This window comes from Triticum dicoccoides, chromosome 6B (assembly GCF_002162155.2).
Source record: "Triticum dicoccoides isolate Atlit2015 ecotype Zavitan chromosome 6B, WEW_v2.0, whole genome shotgun sequence".
In the NCBI taxonomy this organism is placed as follows: domain Eukaryota; kingdom Viridiplantae; phylum Streptophyta; class Magnoliopsida; order Poales; family Poaceae; genus Triticum; species Triticum dicoccoides.
Genome location: NC_041391.1, coordinates 720,343,872 through 720,368,608, shown reverse-complemented (window position 1 = coordinate 720,368,608; position 24,737 = coordinate 720,343,872). Strand labels below are relative to the sequence as shown.

Sequence of the window (24,737 nt, the reverse complement as noted above, 5' to 3'; positions counted from 1 at the left end):
CCGATGAATGTTGTGCCTTATGGGATCGAGACTAAAGGTACCATGAGTATTATTAGCTTACGACCAAGATATCCTACAGATTACTGTAGTGCATTCAAGATTAGCGACGGATGCTTAATAGTGCAAGACTGGACCAAATATGTGATGGAGGAGCGCAGAGAAGTACTAGGGGGCAGCAAACAGAAGCGCATCCCACGATTAGGAGACAGGTTCATCTGCATGCTCCAACTTGATCAAGGAGAGCTACACATGTTTTATGTTATTTTACCTAAGAGAGAGCAGCAGGAGTGATTAGCTAGCTAGAAATGAATTTGAGGATGATGATGTGCTACACATTTACTATGATGATAAAATAGCTAGTGTTGGTGGTAATGACTATGATGATTATTATTAGCTAGTGTTAGTGGTGATTAAATAAATAATGTTGGTGGTAATTACTATGATGATGATTAAATAGCTTGTGCTGGCGAATTAGATTCAAGTGGAGGCAACATGTGGTGCACATCGAAAGTACTACTAGTCCAAACTAGATCAAGTTTGGATTAGTAGTATACTTTTGACATGCACCACATATTGCCTCCACTTAAACCTAATCCACCTTCATTTGACACACTGGACATAATGATGTAAACCTCATAACTGGTATTGTACCAATATTTGTACGATGGAGAGAAAACCGCATAAATACACTAAAAAAATGTATACTAGTAGCGATGGACAGAAAACGCGCTGCCACTAGTTTCATTAGCAGTAGCGTGGGGATGAACAAACGCTACAGCTATTTGTCCTAGCAGTAGAGCGCGCCGGCACACGTTACTGCTAAGCAATAGCTGTAGCGCCTTATTAGTAGCGCGCCTACCCGCGCTACTGCTAGGGTTTTCCCTAGTAGTGCCACTTGACATAGGGATTCTCCCTGGTTGCGGGGGACAAGGCAGAACAACTTCTTCCACAATCCGAAATGAGCCTCACAGCCTAGAAATAGTTCACAAAGGGCAACGTACCCTGCTATATGCAGTATGGAGGCTGGGGTAAAATTGTGCAGCTGGAGGCCGTAGAACTCCAGAAGCCCGCAAAGGAATGGATGAATAGGAAACCCGACGCCCCTTAACAGATGCGGAATTAAGCATATTCGCTCCTCTGGAAACGGATTGGGGGATCTGTCCGCTTGTTCTCCGCCATTATAGGTGGCAACTCCGGCTCGAACAGGGACCATGAAAGCCGACCGGAGGAGCCCTTGAGTTTGTACCTTTATCAAACGGCTATGAGAAACTGAACACTCTCGCCAGTCTCCCGGCTTGGGGCAAGGGGAGCGAGCAGAAGAGCTGTGACGACCGGCCATGCTGGAATGGTTTTTTCTAGGCGCTCTGTTGGATGCTTGCACGAGGAGGGAGAGTGAGGTTTGGATCTGGGAATCCCCGTCTCTTCAAATAGACGGCTAGCCCGAAGGGCCGAGGGTGGCAAATGCAAAAATGCCTCGACTCCTCACATTCGCTCGACACGTGGAAATGATCATTATTGATACACTGAAGCCGAGGAGTACAACATTGATGAAGATGCCGAACACTGTTCGTTATGATGGGAACCTTGGAGTATTCGGAGGAGGAACCCGCCTTGCAATGCCGAAAACAAGACTGCGCGTCGGACTCATCGTCATTGAAGCCTTGTTCAGGGGCTACTGAGGGAGTCCTGGATAAGGGGGTATCTGGACTGCCGGACTATATACATCGCCCGCACTATAGAAGCGTCAAGATACAAGATTCAAGACTTCGGCTCGTGTCCGGATGGGACTCTCCGTTGCGTGAAAGACAATCTTGACGATCCGGATATTATGTTTCCTTCCTTGTAACCGACTCCATGTAAACCCTAGCTCTCCGGTGTCTATATAAACCGGAGAGCATGGTCCTTAGAAGGCCGATCACAGTTACAATCATACCATCATAGGCTAGCTCTTAGGGTTTAGTCTCTATGATCTCGTGGTAGATCTACTCTTGTATTCCACATATCTTCAATATTAATCAAGCAGGAAGTAGGGTTTTACCTCCATCGAGAGGGCCCGAACCTGGGTAAACATTGTGCCCCTTGCTTCCTGTTACCATCAGCCTAAGACGCACAGATCGGGACCCCCTACCCGAGAATCGCCGGTTTTGACACCGACAACGGCGACTCTCTAAAGATGGAATGAGGTTCCCCGCCTAGCTCCTGTCCCGGCGGTGCGTTTCATATCGTCAGGGAGCGTGTCGAGGTGTGCCTTTGGCAGATCTCGTAAGATTCGATCGGTATTTGTCTTCGGTGGATCTACCTGGATCCGGTCATCGTTCGTCCGTGGTCATGTGTCTATAGGTTGGTTCCTCCCGATCTACATTTCTCTTCATCGGCGACAATTGTTGTTCTGGTGCGCTGGTCCTTTGGGGCCTTAGCACGACGACTTCCCAACTGTCTACTACAACAAGGTAAGCCCGGTTTCGGCAAGGGAGGGGCGTTGACGGCGGCACGCACTCTGCTCGCTTCAGTGCTCGTAGTCATCACTAGATGGTCTACGGACGTGGATGCAATTTCCGTTACTTTTCATGTTCTTTATAGTGTCATGATGTTTGATGAATAGATCAGATTTTTCGAAAAAAATATATTTGGAAACTTGCTAAACTTTTTTTCCATTACTACCACTGTTTGTACTTAGTGGGTGTAATGGCGTTAATCACGTACTCTTGCCTTGTTGCTTGTTGAGAAAAGACAGGCTTAATAAGCTGGAGAGAGACAGAGAGGGAGAGAGAGACGGGGAGACCTCTGAAAACCACCCGCCCCATTGGCGATGCGATAGTCCCCCTCCACCTCCGCCTCCACCACCGGCCGCCCCCCGCCCCTCGGGCTCGCCGCCGTCGCCGCTGCCCCCTTCTTCCTCGCCAGGACATCGCGCGCCGCTGTCTCCGCCCCGCCCCCGCCGGAAAGTTCGAGTCTTTGGCTGGCCGGCCGGCCGGCCGTCCGCCCCCTCTGACTGGTTGATTGAGGTATGAGCAGCTAGCTAGCCTAGGTCGTTTCTTCATCCATCCATCCGTCCAGCGCCGGCGGCGATTGGCCTCTAGCTGGCAGTGAATCTCGCTGTGAATTTCTGCGCAGATCCGCGCCCAGAGCCGCAGAATCGCGCATGATCTAGCAATGGAGCCGTCGGATCTGAACACGCACCTGCCGCCGCGGAAGCGGCTGCTGGCGGGGCTCCGGACGGCGGCCGCGGCCTCCCCCTGCGACGCCGCCAGGCTCGAGGCCGCGCCCGAGCCGCCCTTGCTCCTGCCCGACGGCCTCGCCGCCCGCCTCCGCGCCATGCCGCCGGCCAGCACGCAGCAGGAGATCATCCAGGCCGCCCAGCGCGCGGCCGACGCTGCCGCCGACGCCGCGGCCGCCGCCCGGGCGGCTGCCGTCGACAAGGCGGCTGTGGCCGCCAGGGCTAGGGCTGCGGCCAGGGCTGCCATGGAGTTCCTTGACTCCCTCTGCATCGCTGGCGCGTCCAGAAATGGGATCCAGCTGCTCAAACCGAAATCCAAGAAGAAACATGTGCAGGTCAAGCTCCTGTACAGGCCGCCGTCGTCCAATGGCCGGGCGATCGAGGGGGCAGAGGATGCTGTTGGTGGTGATGTCACTCCCAGGCCGCATCGTCGGCGCAGGGAGAGCGACGAGGAGGTCGCTCGCAAGCTGCACCGCGTGATGAATAGCTCGCCCCGGATTTCCTTCACTGGACCCAAGAGACCCCGCGGTATCGCCGATGGGAAAGACGGGTTCCATAGTGATGGGGGTGGGGGTGATGCTTGCAATGGTTCCTCGACGCACACGCCAACTGAGGTTGGTTTTGTTAACGGAGGAAGCTCTGTTGGGAAATCCGGTGAGAGAACTATCCACTCTTCCAAGATTAGGGCTCCGGGGGATGATGGTGAAGAGTATCCTTGGAACACTGCAAAGAGCAGTAGGCACATTGTTAATAATGGAGATGGAATTGGAAACCTAAGCGCTGGTCGGAAAGTGAAGATCAAGAGGAAGCAGCTGTTTTTGAACCACCATTCTAATGGTGAACAGAGAGAAGAGCATAAACAAGAAACAGAGCAATCCAGAGACCCTCCCACAGGATACTGCAATGAGCTCAAGTCCAACGGTGCAGAAAAGCGACCTGGTTTCGCAGACGACGCAAGGGCAGCAGCACCTGGTGGCGGCGATGATCCCGCGCCGACCAAGATCACGTCCGTGTGGAAGTTCAAGAAGTTCAAACCGGCGTCGTCGTCGCACTGCTCCTCCGACAGCAAGATGTTGTGTTCCTCCAGTTCCGCGGCTGAAACCTCTGCTTCCGTGAAGGCTGATTAGTGAGGTGAGGTTGTTACCTCATTAGCTTACATATATATATATATAGTTGTCAGATGCGTGTCCTAGCTATATATATGCTTGTTGTGAGATTTTGTATGTTGAAATTTTTACTCTCCGGACAGACAGACAGACAACAAGAGGAGGCCATATCTCTTGGTAGATTCCCACCTTTCATTCGATTTTCATACAAATGTGCTTGCTTTATAGTATATGAGTTACCGGGTATTTGTACCGAATCGTTTCTGTTCTGTACCCCCCATTTTTATATGTCAGTAATGATAGAAACTGTGACAAATTTGCCAGAGTTGATAGTTATATTACATGTTGTACTGCTTGGTGAAATGCCAAATGCCATATAAACTTGTAGCTACTGTCTTCTTGTGAGTAAACAACCTCTGTTCTTCTTGCCTCTCTTACTTACTTACAGTATATATAAATTCAGCTTGTTCTTAAAACTTTGGTCTTGGGTGGCTGACATAAATCTCTGTTTTTTTTACCTGAATAGACTCCTAGCGCAGCAACTATGTGAATCCACCCGTCATCTTTAGCTGTAGGGTCAATTTTAATTGTGTAAACCAACCATCAGATCCCCACCCTTTAATTGGGACAGTGAAAGTTATAGCAAAAATTGCAGCATTTTTATTGGAGAAAATGGGCAGGACCCTTTCATTCATTTATAACCTGTTCATCACATTACATGTAATGGTCCTGATCTCCTCAGGTGACACATTGAGCCAACAGGACTCAACACCTTGTTCTGCAGATTAACATGGATGGAATTACATGATAAATACTCTATAGCGGCAGACTTGATATCCTGGACAATGGCACTTATATCTTTGCACCTTGTTTATCAACGTCAGGCGGTTGAAGGCTACCCGCAACTTCGCTTTTTTGGCAAAGATGAGGGCCTGACAAACAGCGATAGCTTCAGCCATTTCTGGGCGTCGGATATGATCAAACAAACATCGATTTGCCGCCAATAACACCCCCTGATGATCGCACACCACAACACCACAGCCTGATTGTCCTGATCATCGATATCGATCGTAACAGGCCATCGGGCGACGGAGACCATTTTGAATTGACGTCTGGTGTCTCACATCTGTTGTTGGAGCCTGTCGAGCTGACATTATGTAGGGTAATGAAATCAAAATAAGCCTTGATTTTCCCTGACCACACAAAGAGGATGAGGCAGCGCCTTGGCATTGCTGAGAACAATCTCTGTTCTCCCATACATGCCACATAGCAACTGCCGCAGACATGGAATGGACAGCCCAAACTTCAGTTGTCCAGTCCAACAACCATATCTTGTGGCAGATTCCACAACCATATCTTCAGATCAGTATGAGTGAAATTGTTGAGCTTTAGCCAGATTCCATATTCCTTCTTAAATTCCTTCGAGATTTCTTTCACATATTGGCATTGCTGGAAGCATTGCTCAATATTTTGGTTGCATAAATACAAATCATATCTTGTGGGAGTTTAGATCCTGTAGGTAGGCAATTGTGTGTTTTTCTCCGGAGCACAATCTTCGCGGGCACTGGATCGCCCAGAGTTTCTTCCAAGCTTTCTCCATAGAATCTTGTTTTGGTGAAGAACTTTCACCTGAAAAGCTTCAGCTGCTCCAAAATTGGTAGGCCCTCACCAAAGCATATGCAGTGAGGCAAGATGGAAATCCTTGCACCCACCTGAGCTAAAGGCCTTTCTCTGTTATACTATCATCGGAAAATAAATTGATTTTTTCATTTTCATTCAAGTTATGCTCCTCCAACATAAGAGTTTTGATTTTTGATTAAGATGTACTCCCTCCGTTCCAAAATATAAGGTGTATTTGTTTTTTCAAAAGTCAAATGTGTGCATGTTTGACCAAGTTTTTTTTAAAAACATATCAATATATACAGTACCATATTTGTATCATTATATCCATCACGAAAAGTATTTTCATATTTTTTTTTGTATTGTGGATGTAAATATTTTATTCTAGAATCTTGGTAAAACATGCTCCCTCCATTTCACAATGTAGTGTGCTCACGCTTCCTGAGGTTAAATTTATTGTCAAACTTAATGTGACCTAATGAAACTTGCTACAGGGAAACACTTTTGCATCATGAAACTTGCTACTGGGAAATAATTTTGCATCAGTTCTTCACATCAACAACATAGTATTGCATGACTTCGTATCAATATCTCATCATAGCAATATCAGTTATATCACAACAACAACATAATTTCTCGTAACAACATGACTTTGAATCAATATGCCATATGCGATCTTTCATATCAACAACTGTTCATCACAACCACAACATAATTTTGCAACAAAGATTGCAACACATAGTAATTGTGCAATAGCTCAGGATTAGCTATACTTTTTGCAGACCAAGCGAGACTGAGAATGATGTTGTAATAGAGATGAATTGCTCTTTCGATGTCATTAGCATCCAAGTTTTGAGTGGCCAAAAATTTATCCATCCAACTTGTTTAGTCTTGCATCTTTGGGTGCGTGGAACTTGATGAAACAAAAAGGATGAACATGGGGTGCTACTTTTGCATGGGCAATTCACGGTGAGAGATGGGGCATTATTGGGCAGCTACCAGATGAACAACTGATACAAAATTGCAAAAATACAGGTGTTGCATAATTCAGTAGTCTTGTCCGTGTAGACAAAGCATTTTTTCATATGATAACATTTGATCAGTTGTTGGTGTAATATCTGTCTTCCTGTGTTTTGGAGATTGTTGACAGAAACAAGTATGGACTGATTTGTTTGCTGGTGCATACAGAGAGAAAAAGTCCATACAAAACCGAAGAGTATGCTGGCTCCGGTGCCAACTTCGAGGAACTTCACCAAAGTATATCTGCGATGCAGAGAAGAACAAGTCATATTTTTTATAGATGTGGAGATGATGAGATTGGTGTGAAGAAATTAACCTCTCAAAGTTTAATGCTGAAGCGAAGCATTTTGATCGGAGTTGTCCGAAGAAATTGATTGCAGAGTAATGGAAGTCGAAGACAAATTCAAGACGTAGTATTGTTTTCGTTGTTCTTCTTTCATTCATTTGAGTCATAGGACCTCCGTACTATTAAGAGGGGTATAGGTTCTCGAAGCTTAGATCCGTCGTGATGCTTAGCTCAAACCTATGAAAGTTGCGAGAGAAATCTCTTTGTGTTCCGAGAAAATACTTGCCAACAAGAGATAGTGATCTTCTTCACTTGAGGAGATTTGTCTTAGACAGAGGAGTTAGCATTACATGCTCCGCAAGTAGTGTTACTGTTGCGCTCACAATCCGATCGTTGGACTCGTGTCGTTCGGCCATTGGTTGTTCTCGATGTCCAATTTGGTCTTCTCCCATTAGGGAAGGCTACGACTATAAATAGCCACCCCGCGCCGGCTTTGTCCGGTGGTTGCTTTGCTTTAGATTTCTGAGAAGATTGATTTGAGCACCCCCTCTCCAAGTGATTTGAGTTTAAGATCCACCGAGAGAAAATCAAGAGCCCAAACTTATACATTGGTTTAGCATCATAGCAGTTATGTTTAGAGTTCTTGTACCTATTACTCTTGAGAGCTGCGCACTCTCTATAAGGATAGGTTTTAGCTCGAGTGTCTAAAAGTATTTTCTTCACCGAGCTAGATCTTCAGCAACCAAGAGTGATTATGGTTCGCGAAGGTCGACCGAAGGTTTGGAGATCGCTGACAAGCATCTACCAGGAGTGAAATCAACCCGAGTCCGATCAGCTTTCCACTAAAGGAGAATAGGGTGAAGAGAGTTTATCTTTCGTGTTAAGTCACAACCCCTCCAACCAGACGTAGCCTTTTGGTAGAAGTGTGAACTAGTCTACCAAATCTCTCTGTCGCCATCGAGCACCACTGGTCCCATTTACTACACTGCATTTCAACAGTCATTATATGTTCTCTATGTTGATAGATATCTCATCAGTTACATTTTGTTGCATATCATTCACTACTCACTGTGGTTGTACCATCATCCCTCTTTCATGTTTGTTTGTGTACTGTGATCTTCTACATCAGCATTGTTCTTTTTCTTAGTTATCAATCTCTATTCTCTACAATGATATCTGTTATGTTGGCACAATGCTTCACCATCGTCATCATTAAGCCTGTTGTTGCTTATGCTCACACAATTATTGCATCTTACCTTGAAGGTTTTGGTGTCCCTCAATAGTGAACTTGATAGTATTCGCATCTACCGTATATTATTTCTGCTACTGTGTTTGGGATCAGTTCAAAACATTCGCAAGAATATTTGAATCTCCCATTCACACCCCCTCTGGTTGATATACTCTCAGTCCTAACAATTGGTATCAGAGCAGGTTCTCCATGTCTTTGTTTATTGAAGGTCTAAAGTCCTTGGAGTTTTGAGTATGTCGTATACAGGTAGATCCTTGCACACTGAAAGATTTCCTATCTTTGATGGGAATGACTATCTCTACTGGAAGGAGCAAATGAGAATCAGAATTCAAGCTGTCAACTATGATATGTGGCAGATTGTGGAAAGTGGCTATACTATTCAACAACAAAATGATCCAAATTCTGAAGATAAAGCCAATCTGCAGTTGGATACTCAAGCAAAAGATATCATCTGTAGTAGTCTATCAAAATACATTTTCTTTTGGTTGCAAAGGCTCAATACTACAAAGCAGCTTTGGAATGCCACCTGAAGTTCTCATGAAGAATTTGTTACCAGAACGGATTCTCATACTAAAATGCTTTGTGCCAGGTTCGCTGGTTTCAGAAGTCTTCGTAAGGAAAATGCCATGGAGCTCACTGATCCATTGACAAACATTGTTGAAGGGCTTCATCAGTGAGGCGTGACTGATATCACTGACAGAGATGTGGCCGAAAAGCTTCTGAGTGCACTTGATGAAACCTAGGATCCTATAGTGGCCGAAATCATGCAAAGACCAGACTATGAAGAACTTCACTATGTAGAGGTCATGACTCTGTTGTCACTTCATGAAGAGAAGATGGAACTAGAAAATATAGATTAAGAATCTTCATCGCAAGGTGAAGGAGAAATCTTTTCACACTATATGGCAGCTCACAAGAAGAAGAAGATGTCGAAAATCAACATACCATCACCAGAGAACTGGAAATGCTCACCGAAAGGTTAAGTGATCTCAGGAGACAGAATCTATATCTTGTGAATGATGATGAAGATGACATGCCTGAATCTTCAAGATAGCTACCTTCAAAAGAAATGAAGTGCTTCAAGTGCAAACAATTCGATCATGTCATAGCTGACTGTCCTTGCTGGGATAGTACACCTAGTAACAGATGGTTGCATCATCATGGAAATGGATTCACACGGATTAATCATCATACCAAGCTCTCGAAGAAAAATGAATCCTCCTCTTCTTCTTTGATGACCGACACGTAGACGCACCCCCGGGGTTCGTCAATCATCGTTCAGGGATCCCAAATCAATGAGTGATAGTCCATGAAACGGGCCAGAATCAGCCAAAGCTGCGAGTGTTGATGACCAACACCTAAATGCACCCCGTTGTTCGTCAATCGTGGAAATCACTCTGGGACCCCAAAATAGTGAGTAATAGTCCAAGAAACAGGCCAAAATCGGTGTACTGCTTGGTGAAATGCCAAATGCCATATAAACTTGCAGCTACTGTCCTCTTTATCTGCCTCTCATTCTTACAGTATAAATTCTGACATAAATCTCTCTTTATTCTGAATCTGACTCCTAGGAGCAACTGTGTTAATCCAACTGTTATCCTTAGCAGTAGGACCAATATTAATTTTATAAACCAACCAGCAGATCCCCACCCTTTAATTGAGACAATGAAAGTTATAACAAAATTGCAACATTTTCGTTTTAGAAAATGGGCACCACACTTGCATTCATTTATAACCTATTCATTACTCCCTCTGTAAACAAATAAAAGACATTTTGGATCACTACTTTAGGTATCTAAATCATCCTATATTTATTTACAGAGGGAGTGCATGTAATGGTCCTGATCTCCTCAAGTGACACATTAAGCCAACAGGACTCAACACCATGTTCTGCAGATTAACAGGGATGAAATTACAAGATAAATACTCTGTAGCGGCAGACTTGATATCCTACACAATGGCACTTATATCTTTGCACCTTGTTTATCAACGTCAGGGGTGGAAGGCTACCCGCAACTTCTGAAATTCTGCTTTTTTGGCAAAGATGAGGGCCTGACAAACAACGAGAGCTTCAGCCATTTCTGGGCTTCAGATATGATCAAACAAACAATGATTTGCCGCCAATAACACCCCCTGATGATTGCACAACACAATGCCATAGCCCGCTCGTCCTGATCATCGATATTGATCGTAACAGGCCATCGGGATACCATTTCTGAATTGATGTCTGGTGTCTCACATCTGTTGTTGGAGCATGTCGAGCTTACATTATTAGAGTAATGAAATCAGTATAAGCCTTGATTTTCCCTGACCACACAAAGGGGATGAGCTAGCACCTTGGCATTGCCGAGAACAATCTCCGTTCTCCCATACATGCCACATAACAACTGCCAGAAACATGGAATGGACAGCCCAAACTTCAGTTTTCCAGTACAACAACCATATCTTGTGGCAGAATCCAGCAACCATATCTTCAGTTCAGTATGGGTGAAATTATTGAGCTTTAGCCAGATTCCATATTCCTTCTTAAATTCCTTTGAGATTTCTTTCACATATTGGCATTGTTGGAAACACTGCTCAATATTTTTGTTGCATAAATACAAACCATATCTTGTGGGAGTGTAGATCCTGTAGGTAGGCAATTGTGTGTTTTTCTCCGGAGCACAATCTTCATGGGCATTGGATCACCCAGAGTTTCTTCCAAGCTTTCTCCATAGAATCTTGTTTTTGTGAAGAACTTTCACCTAAAAAGCTTCAGCTGCTGCAAAATTGGTAGGCCCTCACCAAAGCATATACAATGAGGCAAGATGGAAATCCTTGCACCCACCTGAGCTCAAGGCTTTCTCTGTAATACTATAATCGGAAAATAAATTGATTTTTTCATTTTCATTCAAGTTATGCTCCTCCAACATAAGAGAATTTTGATTTTTGATTAAGATGTGCTCCCTCCGTTCCAAAATATAAGGTGTATTTGTTTTTTCAAAAGTCAAATGTGTGCATGTTTGACCAAGTTGTTTTAAAAAATATATCAATATTTACAGTACCATATTTGTATCATTATATCCATCACGAAAAGTATTTTCATATTTAGTTCTTTTGTATTGTGGATGTAAATATTTTATTCTATAATCTTGGTAAATCATGCTCCCTCCATTTCACAATGTAGTGTGCTCACGCTTCTCGAGGTTAAATTTATTGTCAAACTTAATATCGGGAAGCGCGGGGGCTCTACATTGTGAAATGGAGGGAGTACACAATTCTAATTGCACGAAAATCAATGCACCTTATATTCTAGAAAGGAGGGAGTATGTGAGATCAAGCCGATAATGTCAGAGGCATGATATCTTGTTTGGCATAGGGGGTTATCCAACCCCAAAGGTTGTGGGGATTCTTGGGATTCGGTGAATACCTCACTCCCACCCAATCCCCTTAGGTCCCCCTCCAGCCACAATCCCCTTCGTATAAAACATTGGTTTGGTAGGCAGGGATTGCCATATTGAGATAAGATGGTGCACAACATCTAAACATGTAATATTTACAAGTAAAACAACATCATATCAAGAAGAGCTTGCAACAAAATTGTGAAGGTCACTTCATAAAAATGTGACCTAATGAAACTTGCTACAGGGAAATACTTTTAAATCATGAAACTTGCTACTTGGAAATAATTTTGCATCAGTTCTTCACATCAACAACATAGTATTGCATGACTTTGTATCAATATCTCATATAGAAATATCAGTTATATCAAAACAACAATAAAATTTCTCATAACAACATGACTTTGAATCAATATGCCATATGCAATCATTCATATCAACAACAGTTCATCACAACTACAACATAATTTTGCAACAAAGATTGCAACACATAGTAATTGTGCAATAGCTAAGGATTAGCTATACTTTTTGCAGACCAAGCGAGGCTGAGAATGATGTTGTAATAGAGATGAATTGCTCTTTCGATGTCATGAGGATCCAACTTTTGAGTGGCCAAAAATTTATCCATCCAACTTGTTTAGTCTTGCTTCTTTGGGTGCCTGGAACTTGATGAAACAAAAAGGATGAACACGGAGTGCTACTTTTGCATGGGCAATTCATGGTGAGAGATGGGGCATTGTTGGACAGCTACCAGATGAAAAACTGATACAAATTTGCAAAAATACAAGGGTTGCATAATTCAGTATTCTTGTCCGTGGAGACAAAGCAAGTTTTCATATGATCACATTTGATCACTTGTTGGTGCAATATCTGTCTTCCAGTGTTTTGGAGATTGTTGACAGAAACAAGTATAGACTAATTTGTTTGCTAGTGCATACAGAGAGAAAAAGTCCATACAAAACCGAAGAGTATGCTGACTTCGGTGCCAAGTTCGAGGAACTTCATCGAAGTATATCTTCGCTACTGAGAAGAACGAGTCATATTTGTTATAGATGTGGAGATGATGAGATTGGTGTGAAGAAATTAACGTCTTGAAGTTTAATGCTGAAGCGAAGCATTTTGATCGGAGTTGATGACCGACACATAAACGCACCCCGGTGTTCGTATAAAACTTTGATTTGGTAGGATAACCCCCTCTTCCAAACAAGATATCATAAATGCTATGTTGATTACTGACAGATAAACGCAAAGGGGTTATCCTACCAAACCAAAGTCCATGAAACGGGCCAGAATCGGCCAAAACCACGAATGTTGATGACCGACACATAAACGCACCCCGGTGTTCGTCAATCGTGGAAATCACTCTGGGACCCCAAAACCGAGTAATAGTTCAAGAAACGGGCCAGAATCGGCCAAAACTGCGATGGTTGATGACCAACACGTAAGCGCACATTAGGGTTCAACAACTATGGAAATGCTTTGGGACCCCAAAATGGAGAGTAATAGTCCATGAAAGAGCCCAAAATCTGACAAACCTAGGATTATTGATGAACGATACATAAATGCACCCCCGGGATCGTCAATCCTGGAAATCACTTTGGGACCCCAAATCTGTGAGTTTCCATGAAACAGGCCAGAATTTGCCAAAACTGCGAGTGTTGATGACCGACACGTAAACGCACCCTGGTGTTCGTCAACCGTGGAAATCACTCTAGGAGCCCAAAACTGAGTAATAGTCCAAGAAACGGGCCATAATCGGCCCAAACTGCGAGTCTTGACGACCAACATATAAGCACAACTTGGGGTTCGACAACCATGAAAATCGCTTTGGGACCCCAAAATGGTGAGTAATAGTCCATGAAAGAGCCCAGAATTGGACAAACCTAGGATTATTGATGAACAATACATAAACGCACCCCGGGGTTCGTTAATCATGGAAATGCTCAGGGACCCCAAATCAATGAGTAATAGTCCGTGAAACGGGCCAGAATCGTCCCAAACTACGAGTCTTGACGACAAACACATAAGCACACCTTGGGGTTCGACAACCATGGAAATTGGTTTGGGACCCCAAAATGGTGAGTAACAGTCCAAGAAACGAACCAGAATCGGCAAGCAATTGTTGGTGACCGACATATAAACGCACCCCGGGGTTTGTGAATCATGGAAATCGTTCAGGGACCCCTAATCAGTGAGTGATAGTCCATGAGACGGTCCAGAATCAGCCAAAACTCCGAGTGTTGATGTCCGACACCTAAACGCACCCTGATGTTTGTTAATCGTGGAAATCACTCGGGGACCCCAAAATAGTGAGTAATAATCCAATAAACAGGCCAAAATTGGCCACAACTGCGAGTGTTGATGACCGACATGTAAGCGCATCTTGGGGTTCAACAACTACGGAAATTTCTTCAGGACCCCAAAATGGTGAGTAATAGTCCACGAAACGGGTCAGAATTTGCCAAAATTGTATGTGTTGACGATGGACACATAAACGCACCCCGGGGATCGTCAATCGTGGAAATCGCTCTGGACCCTAAAACGCTGAGTAATATTGCACGAAACGGACCAGAATCAGCGAAAACTGCGAGTGTTGATGACCGACACGTAAAGGCACCCGGGGTTCGTCAATCAAGGAAATAACTTCGGGACCCCAAAACTGAGTAATAGTCCAAGAAACGGGCCAGAATCGAGAAAAACTACGAGTCTTGACGACCAACACGTAAGCACAATTTGGGGTTCGACAACCATAGAAATCGCTTTGGAACCCACAAACAAAGAGTAATAGTCCATGAAAGAGCCCAGAATTAGACAAACCTAGGATTATTGATGAACGATACATAAACGCACTCCGAGGTTCGTCAATCGTGGAAATCGCTTAGGGACCCCAAATCAGTGAGTAATAGTCCAAGAAACGGGCCAGAATTGGCCAAAACTGCGAGTGTTGATGACCGACACATAAATGCACCCCGGTGTTCGTCAATCGTGGAAATCACTCCAGGACCCCAAAACTGAGTAATAGTCCACGAAACGGGCCAGAATCGGCCAAAACTGCGATTGTTGATGACCGACACGTAAGCGCACCTTGGGGTTCAACAACCATGGAAATCGCTTTGGGACCCCAAAACGGTGAGTAATAGTGCACGAAACAGGTCAGAATCGACAAAAACCGCGAGTGTTGATGACCGACACGTAAACGCATCCCGGGGTTCGTCAATCATGGAAATCACTCCGGGACCCCACAACAGTAAGTAATAGTCCAAGAAACGGGCCAAAATCGGCAAAATCTGCGAGTGTTGATGACCGACACGTAAGTACACCTTGGGGTTAAACAACTATGGAAACCGCTTCGGGCCCAAAACCGGTGAGTAATAGCCAAGTAAACGGGTTAGAATTGGCCAAAACTATGAGTGTTGATGACGGACACGTAAATGCACCCCCGGGATCGCCAATCGTGGAAATCGCTTTGGGACCCCATAGCGCTGAGTAATAGTGCATGAAACGGACCGGAATTGGCCAAAATTGTGAGTGTTGATGACAGACACGTAAACGCGCCCTGGGTTCGTCAATCATGGAAATCACTTTGGGACCCCAAAACTGAGTAATAGTCCAAGAAACGGGCCAAAATCGGCCTAATCTGCGAGTCTTGACGACCAACATATATTCACACCTTGGGGTTCGACAACCATGGAAATCGATTTGGGACCGTAAAATGGTGAGTAATAGTCCATGAAAGAGCCCAGAATCTAGGATTATTGATGAACGATACATAAACGCACCTCGAGGTTCGCCAATCATGGAAATCACATAGGGACCCCAAATCAATGAGTAATAGTCCATCAAACGGGCCAGAATCGGCCCAAACTGCAAGTCTTGACGACCAACACATAAGCACACCTTAGGGTTCGACAACCATGGAAATCGCTTTGGGACCCAAAATGGTGAGTAATAGTCCAAGAAACGGGCCAGATTCGGCCAAAACTGCGATTGTTGATGACCGACACGTAAATGCACCTCGGGGTTCGTAAATCATGGAAATCGCTTAGGGACCCCAAATCAATGAGTGATAGTCCATGAAGAGGGCCAGAATCAGCCAAAACTGTGAGTGTTGATGACCAACACCTAAACGTACCCCGGTGTTCATCAATCGTGGTAAAGCATGCTCCCTCCATTACACAATGTAGTGTGCTCATGCTTCCCAAGGTTAAATTTATTGTCAAACTTAATCTCGGGAAGTGCGGGCGCTCTGCATTGTAAAATGGAGGGAGTACACAAGTTCTAATTGCATGATTCCCTTCATATAAAACTTTGGTTTGCTATGCAAGGATTGCCAAATTTATACAAGATGGTGCAAAGCATCTAAACATGTAATCTTGGCAAGTAAAACAACATCATATCAAGAAGAGCTTGCAAGAAAATTGTGTAGGTCACTTCATGAAAATGTGACCTACTGAAACTTGCTACAGGGAAATACTTTTGCATCATGAAACTTGCTACTGGGAAATAACTTTGCATTAGTTCTTCACATCAACAACATAGTATTGCATGACATCGTATCAATATCTCATCATAGTAATATCAGTTATCTCACAACAACAACATAATTTCTCGTAAGAACATGACTTTGAATCAATATGCCATGAAACAGGCCAAAATCGGCCAAAACCGCGAGTGTTGATGACCGACACATAAACGCACCCCTGCATTCGTCAATCGTGGAAATCACTCTGGGACCCCAGAACGGAGTAATAGTCCAAGAAACGGGCCAGAATCGACCAAGACTGCAATTGTTGATGACCGACATGTAAGCGCACCTTAGGGTTCAACAACCATGGAAATCGCTTTGGGACCCCAAAACGGTGAGTAGTAGTCCATGTAAGAGCCAAGAATCTGACAAACCTTGGATTATTGATGAACGATACGTAAATGTACCCCGGGGATCGTCAATCATGGAAATCGCTCTGGGACCCCAAATCAGTGAGTAATAGTCCATGAAACGGGCCAGAATCGGCCCAAACTGCGAGTGTTGTTGACCGACACATAAATGCACCCTGGTATTCGTTAATCATGGAAATCACTCTGGGACCCCAAAACTGAGTAATAGTCCACGAAACGGGCCAGAATCGGCCAAAACTGCGAGTGTTGATGACCGACACATAAATGCACCCCGGTGTTCGTCAATCGTGGAAATCACTCCAGGACCCCAAAACTGAGTAATAGTCCACGAAACGGGCCAGAATCGGCCAAAACTGCGATTGTTGATGACCGACACGTAAGCGCACCTTGGGGTTCAACAACCATGGAAATCGCTTTGGGACCCCAAAACGGTGAGTAATAGTGCACGAAACAGGTCAGAATCGACAAAAACCGCGAGTGTTGATGACCGACACGTAAACGCATCCCGGGGTTCGTCAATCATGGAAATCACTCCGGGACCCCACAACAGTAAGTAATAGTCCAAGAAACGGGCCAAAATCGGCAAAATCTGCGAGTGTTGATGACCGACACATAAGTACACCTTGGGGTTAAACAACTATGGAAATCGCTTCGGGCCCAAAACCGGTGAGTAATAGCCAAGTAAACGGGTTAGATTTGGCCAAAACTATGAGTGTTGACGACGGACACGTAAATGCACCCCCGGGATCGCCAATCGTGGAAATCGCTTTGGGACCCCATAGCGCTAAGTAATAGTGCATGAAACGGACCAGAATTGGCCAAAATTGTGAGTGTTGATGACAGACATGTGAACGCGCCCTGGGTTCGTCAATCATGGAAATCACTTTGGGACCCCAAAACTGAGTAATAGTCCAAGAAACGGGCCAAAATCGGCCTAATAAGCGAGTCTTGACGACCAACATATATTCACACCTTGGGGTTCGACAACCAAGGAAATCGATTTGGGACCGCAAAATGGTGAGTAATAGTCCATGAAAGAGCCCAGAATCGGACAAACCTAGGATTATTGATGAACGATACATAAACGCACCTCGAGGTTCGCCAATCATGGAAATCACTTAGGGACCCCAAATCAATGAGTAATAGTCCATCAAACGGGCCAGAATCGGCCCAAACTGCAAGTCTTGACGACCAACACATAAGCACACCTTGGGGTTCGACAACCATGGAAATCGCTTTGGGACCCAAAATGGTGAGTAATAGTCCAAGAAACGGGCCAGATTCGGCCAAAACTGCGATTGTTGATGACCGACATGTAAACGCACCCCGGGGTTCGTAAATCATGGAAATCGCTTAGGGACCCCAAATCAATGAGTGATAGTCCATGAAGAGGGCCAGAATCAGCCAAAACTGTGAGTGTTCATGACCAACACCTAAACGTACCCCGGTGTTCATCAATCGTGGTAAAGCATGCTCCCTCCATTACACAATGTAGTGTGCTCATGCTTCCCAAGGTTAAATTTATTGTCAAACTTAATCTCGGGAAGTGTGGGCGCTCTGCATTGTAAAATGGAGGGAGTACACAAGTTCTAATTGCATGATTCCCTTCATATAAAACTTTGGTTTGGTATGCAAGGATTGCCAAATTTATACAAGATGGTGCAAAGCATCTAAACATGTAATCTTGGCAAGTAAAACAACATCATATCAAGAAGAGCTTGCAAGAAAATTGTGTAGGTCACTTCATGAAAATGTGACCTACTGAAACTTGCTACAGGGAAATACTTTTGCATCATGAAACTTGCTACTGGGAAATAACTTTGCATTAGTTCTTCACATCAACAACATAGTATTGCATGACATCGTATCAATATCTCATCATAGTAATATCAGTTATATCACAACAACAACATAATTTCTCGTAAGAACATGACTTTGAATCAATATGCCATGAAACAGGCCAAAATCGGCCAAAACCGCGAGTGTTGATGACCGACACATAAACGCACCCCTGCATTCGTCAATCGTGGAAATCACTCTGGGACCCCAGAACGGAGTAATAGTCCAAGAAACGGGCCAGAATCGGCCAAGACTGCAATTGTTGATGACCGACATGTAAGCGCACCTTAGGGTTCAACAACCATGGAAATCGCTTTGGGACCCCAAAACGGTGAGTAGTAGTCCATGTAAGAGCCAAGCATCTGACAAACCTTGGATTATTGATGAACGATACGTAAATGTACCCCGGGGATCGTCAATCATGGAAATCGCTCTGGGACCCCAAATCAGTGAGTAATAGTCCATGAAACGGGCCAGAATCGGCCCAAACTGCGAGTGTTGTTGACCGACACATAAATGCACCCTGGTATTCGTTAATCATGGAAATCACTCCGGGACCCCAAAACTGAGAATTAGTCCACGAAACGGGCCAGAATCGGCCAAAACTGCGAGTGTTGATGACCGACACATAAATGCACCCCGGTGTTCGTCAATCGTGGAAATCACTCCAGGACCCCAAAACTGAGTAATAGTCCACGAAACGGGCCAGAATCGGCCAAAACTGCGATTGTTGATGACCGACACGTAAGCGCACCTTGGGGTTCAACAACCATGGAAATCGCTTTGGGACCCCAAAACGGTGAGTAATAGTGCACGAAACAGGTCAGAATCGACAAAAACCGCGAGTGTTGATGACCGACACGTAAACGCATCCCGGGGTTCGTCAATCATGGAAATCACTCCGGGACCCCACAACAGTAAGTAATAGTCCAAGAAACGGGCCAAAATCGGCAAAATCTGCGAGTGTTGATGACCGACACGTAAGTACACCTTGGGGTTAAACAACTATGGAAATCGCTTCGGGCCCAAAACCAGTGAGTAATAGCCAAGTAAACGGGTTAGAATTGGCCAAAACTATGAGTGTTGACGACGGACACGTAAATGCACCCCCGGGATCGCCAATCGTGGAAATCGCTTTGGGACCCCATAGCGCTAAGTAATAGTGCATGAAACGGACCAGAATTGGCCAAAATTGTGAGTGTTGATGACAGACACGTAAACGCGCCCTGGGTTCGTCAATCATGGAAATCACTTTGGGACCCCAAAACTGAGTAATAGTCCAAGAAACGGGCCAAAATCGGCCTAATCTGCGAGTCTTGACGACCAACATATATTCACACCTTGGGGTTCGACAACCATGGAAATCGATTTGGGACCGCAAAATGGTGAGTAATAGTCCATGAAAGAGCCCAGAATCGGACAAACCTAGGATTATTGATGAACGATACATAAACGCACCTCGAGGTTCGCCAATCATGGAAATCACTTAGGGACCCCAAATCAATGAGTAATAGTCCATCAAACGGGCCAGAATCGGCCCAAACTGCAAGTCTTGACGACCAACACATAAGCACACCTTGGGGTTCGACAACCATGGAAATCGCTTTGGGACCCAAAATGGTGAGTAATAGTCCAAGAAACGGGCCAGATTCGGCCAAAACTGCGATTGTTGATGACCGACACGTAAACGCACCCCGGGGTTCGTAAATCATGGAAATCGCTTAGGGACCCCAAATCAATAAGTGATAGTCCATGAAGAGGGCCAGAATCAGCCAAAACTGTGAGTGTTCATGACCAACACCTAAACGTACCCCGGTGTTCATCAATCGTGGTAAAGCATGCTCCCTCCATTACACAATGTAGTGTGCTCATGCTTCCCAAGGTTAAATTTATTGTCAAACTTAATCTCGGGAAGTGTGGGCGCTCTGCATTGTAAAATGGAGGGAGTACACAAGTTCTAATTGCATGATTCCCTTCATATAAAACTTTGGTTTGGTATGCAAGGATTGCCAAATTTATACAAGATGGTGCAAAGCATCTAAACATGTAATCTTGGCAAGTAAAACAACATCATATCAAGAAGAGCTTGCAAGAAAATTGTGTAGGTCACTTCATGAAAATGTGACCTACTGAAACTTGCTACAGGGAAATACTTTTGCATCATGAAACTTGCTACTGGGAAATAACTTTGCATTAGTTCTTCACATCAACAACATAGTATTGCATGACATCGTATCAATATCTCATCATAGTAATATCAGTTATATCACAACAACAACATAATTTCTCGTAAGAACATGACTTTGAATCAATATGCCATGAAACAGGCCAAAATTGGCCAAAACCGCGAGTGTTGATGACCGACACATAAACGCACCCCTGCATTCGTCAATCGTGGAAATCACTCTGGGACCCCAGAACGGAGTAATAGTCCAAGAAACGGGCCAGAATCGGCCAAGACTGCAATTGTTGATGACCGACATGTAAGCGCACCTTAGGGTTCAACAACCATGGAAATCGCTTTGGGACCCCAAAACGGTGAGTAGTAGTCCATGTAAGAGCCAAGAATCTGACAAACCTTGGATTATTGATGAACGATACGTAAATGTACCCCGGGGATCGTCAATCATGGAAATCGCTCTGGGACCCCAAATCAGTGAGTAATAGTCCATGAAACGGGCCAGAATCGGCCCAAACTGCGAGTGTTGTTGACCGACACATAAATGCACCCTGGTATTCGTTAATCATGGAAATCACTCCGGGACCCCAAAACTGAGTAATAGTCCACGAAACGGGCCAGAATCGGCCAAAACTGCGAGTGTTGATGACCGACACATAAATGCACCCCGGTGTTCGTCAATCGTGGAAATCACTCCAGGACCCCAAAACTGAGTAATAGTCCACGAAACGGGCCAGAATCGGCCAAACTGCGATTGTTGATGACCGACACGTAAGCGCACCTTGGGGTTCAACAACCATGGAAATCGCTTTGGGACCCCAAAACGGTGAGTAATAGTGCACGAAACAGGTCAGAATCGACAAAAACCGCGAGTGTTGATGACCGACACGTAAACGCATCCCGGGGTTCGTCAATCAGGGAAATCACTCCTGGACCCCACAACAGTAAGTAATAGTCCAAGAAACGGGCCAAAATCGGCAAAATCTGCGAGTGTTGATGACCGACACGTAAGTACACCTTGGGGTTAAACAACTATGGAAATCGCTTCGGGCCCAAAACCGGTGAGTAATAGCCAAGTAAATGGGTTAGAATTGGCCAAAACTATGAGTGTTGACGATGGACACGTAAATGCACCCCCGGGATCGCCAATCGTGGAAATCGCTTTGGGACCCCATAGCGCTAAGTAATAGTGCATGAAACGGACAAGAATTGGCCAAAATTGTGAGTGTTGATGACAGACACGTAAACGCGCCCTGGCTTCGTCAATCATGGAAATCACTTTGGGACCCCAAAACTGAGTAATAGTCCAAGAAACGGGCCAAAATCGGCCTAATCTGCGAGTCTTGACGACCAACATATATTCACACCTTGGGGTTCGACAACCATGGAAATCGATTTGGGACCGCAAAATGGTGAGTAATAGTCCATGAAAGAGCCCAGAATCGGACAAACCTAGGATTATGGATGAACGATACATAAACGCACCTCGAGGTTCGCCAATCATGGAAATCACTTAGGGACCCCAAATCAATGAGTAATAGTCCATCAAACGGGCCAGAATCGGCCCAAACTGCAAGTCTTGACGACCAACACATAAGCACACCTTGGGGTTCGACAACCATGGAAATCGCTTTGGGACCCAAAATGGTGAGTAATAGTCCAAGAAACGGGCCAGATTCGGCCAAAACTGCGATTGTTGATGACCGACACGTAAACGCACCCCGGGGTTCGTAAATCATGGAAATCGCTTAGGGACCCCAAATCAATGAGTGATAGTCCATGAAGAGGGCCAGAATCAGCCAAAACTGTGAGTGTTGATGACCAACACCTAAACGTACCCCGGTGTTCATCAATCGTGGTAAAGCATGCTCCCTCCATTACACAATGTAGTGTGCTCATGCTTCCCAAGGTTAAATTTATTGTCAAACTTAATCTCGGGAAGTGCGGGCGCTCTGCATTGTAAAATGGAGGGAGTACACAAGTTCTAATTGCATGATTCCCTTCATATAAAACTTTGGTTTGGTATGCAAGGATTGCCAAATTTATACAAGATGGTGCAAAGCATCTAAACATGTAATCTTGGCAAGTAAAACAACATCATATGAAGAAGAGCTTGTAAGAAAATTGTGTAGGTCACTTCATGAAAATGTGACCTACTGAAACTTGCTACAGGGAAATACTTTTGCATCATGAAACTTGCTACTGGGAAATAACTTTGCATTAGTTCTTCACATCAACAACATAGTATTGCATGACATCGTATCAATATCTCATCATAGTAATATCAGTTATATCACAACAACAACATAATTTCTCGTAAGAACATGACTTTGAATCAATATGCCATGAAACAGGCCAAAATCGGCCAAAACCGCGAGTGTTGATGACCGACACATAAACGCACCCCTGCATTCGTCAATCGTGGAAATCACTCTGGGACCCCAGAACAGAGTAATAGTCCAAGAAACGGGCCAGAATCGGCCAAGACTGCAATTGTTGATGACCGACATGTAAGCGCACCTTAGGGTTCAACAACCATGGAAATCGCTTTGGGACCCCAAAACGGTGAGTAGTAGTCCATGTAAGAGCCAAGAATCTGACAAACCTTGGATTATTGATGAATGATACGTAAATGTACCCCGGGGATCGTCAATCATGGAAATCGCTCTGGGACCCCAAATCAGTGAGTAATAGTCCATGAAACGGGCCAGAATCGGCCCAAACTGCGAGTGTTGTTGACCGACACATAAATGCACCCTGGTATTCGTTAATCATGGAAATCACTCCGGGACCCCAAAACTGAGTAATAGTCCACGAAACGGGCAGAATCGGCCAAAACTGCGAGTGTTGATGACCGACACATAAATGCACCCCGGTGTTCGTCAATCGTGGAAATCACTCTAGGACCCCAAAACTGAGTAATAGTCCACGAAACGGGCCAGAATCGGCCAAAACTGCGATTGTTGATGACCGACACGTAAGCGCACCTTGGGGTTCAACAACCATGGAAATCGCTTTGGGACCCTAAAACGGTGAGTAATAGTGCACGAAACAGGTCAGAATCGACAAAAACCGCGAGTGTTGATGATCGACACGTAAACGCATCCCGGGGTTCGTCAATCATGGAAATCACTCCTGGACCCCACAACAGTAAGTAATAGTCCAAGAAACGGGCCAAAATCGGCAAAATCTGCGAGTGTTGATGACCGACACGTAAGTACACCTTGGGGTTAAACAACTATGGAAATCGCTTCGGGCCCAAAACCGGTGAGTAATAGCCAAGTAAACGGGTTAGAATTGGCCAAAACTATGAGTGTTGACGACGGACACGTAAATGCACCCCCGGGATCGCCAATCGTGGAAATCGCTTTGGGACCCCATAGCGCTAAGTAATAGTGCATGAAACGGACCAGAATTGGCCAAAATTGTGAGTGTTGATGACAGACACGTAAACGCGCCCTGGGTTCGTCAATCATGGAAATCACTTTGGGACCCCAAAACTGAGTAATAGTCCAAGAAACGGGCCAAAATCGGCCTAATCTGCGAGTCTTGACGACCAACATATATTCACACCTTGGGGTTCGACAACCATGGAAATCGATTTGGCACCGCAAAATTGTGAGTAATAGTCCATGAAAGAGCCCAGAATCGGACAAACCTAGGATTATTGATGAACGATACATAAACGCACCTCGAGGTTCGCCAATCATGGAAATCACTTAGGGACCCCAAATCAATGAGTAATAGTCCATCAAACGGGCCAGAATCGGCCCAAACTGCAAGTCTTGACGACCAACACATAAGCACACCTTGGGGTTCGACAACCATGGAAATCGCTTTGGGACCCAAAATGGTGAGTAATAGTCCAAGAAACGAGCCAGATTCGGCCAAAACTGCGATTGTTGATGACCGACACGTAAACGCACCCCGGGGTTCGTAAATCAT

The 24,737-nt window shown here is 44.8% G+C and overlaps 1 protein-coding gene across 1 annotated transcript; it reads left to right on the top strand.

The window, feature by feature from the left end:
• The first annotated feature begins 2,785 nt into the window (after nucleotides 1-2,785).
• On the top strand, nucleotides 2,786-4,757 carry LOC119325744. Its single transcript, XM_037599468.1, has 2 exons — nucleotides 2,786-3,005; nucleotides 3,115-4,757. The coding sequence occupies exon 2, from the start codon at nucleotides 3,154-3,156 to the stop codon at nucleotides 4,342-4,344; it is 1,191 nt and encodes a 396-aa protein (XP_037455365.1). The 5' UTR covers nucleotides 2,786-3,005; nucleotides 3,115-3,153; the 3' UTR covers nucleotides 4,345-4,757.
• Nucleotides 4,758-24,737: the final 19,980 nt, after the last annotated feature.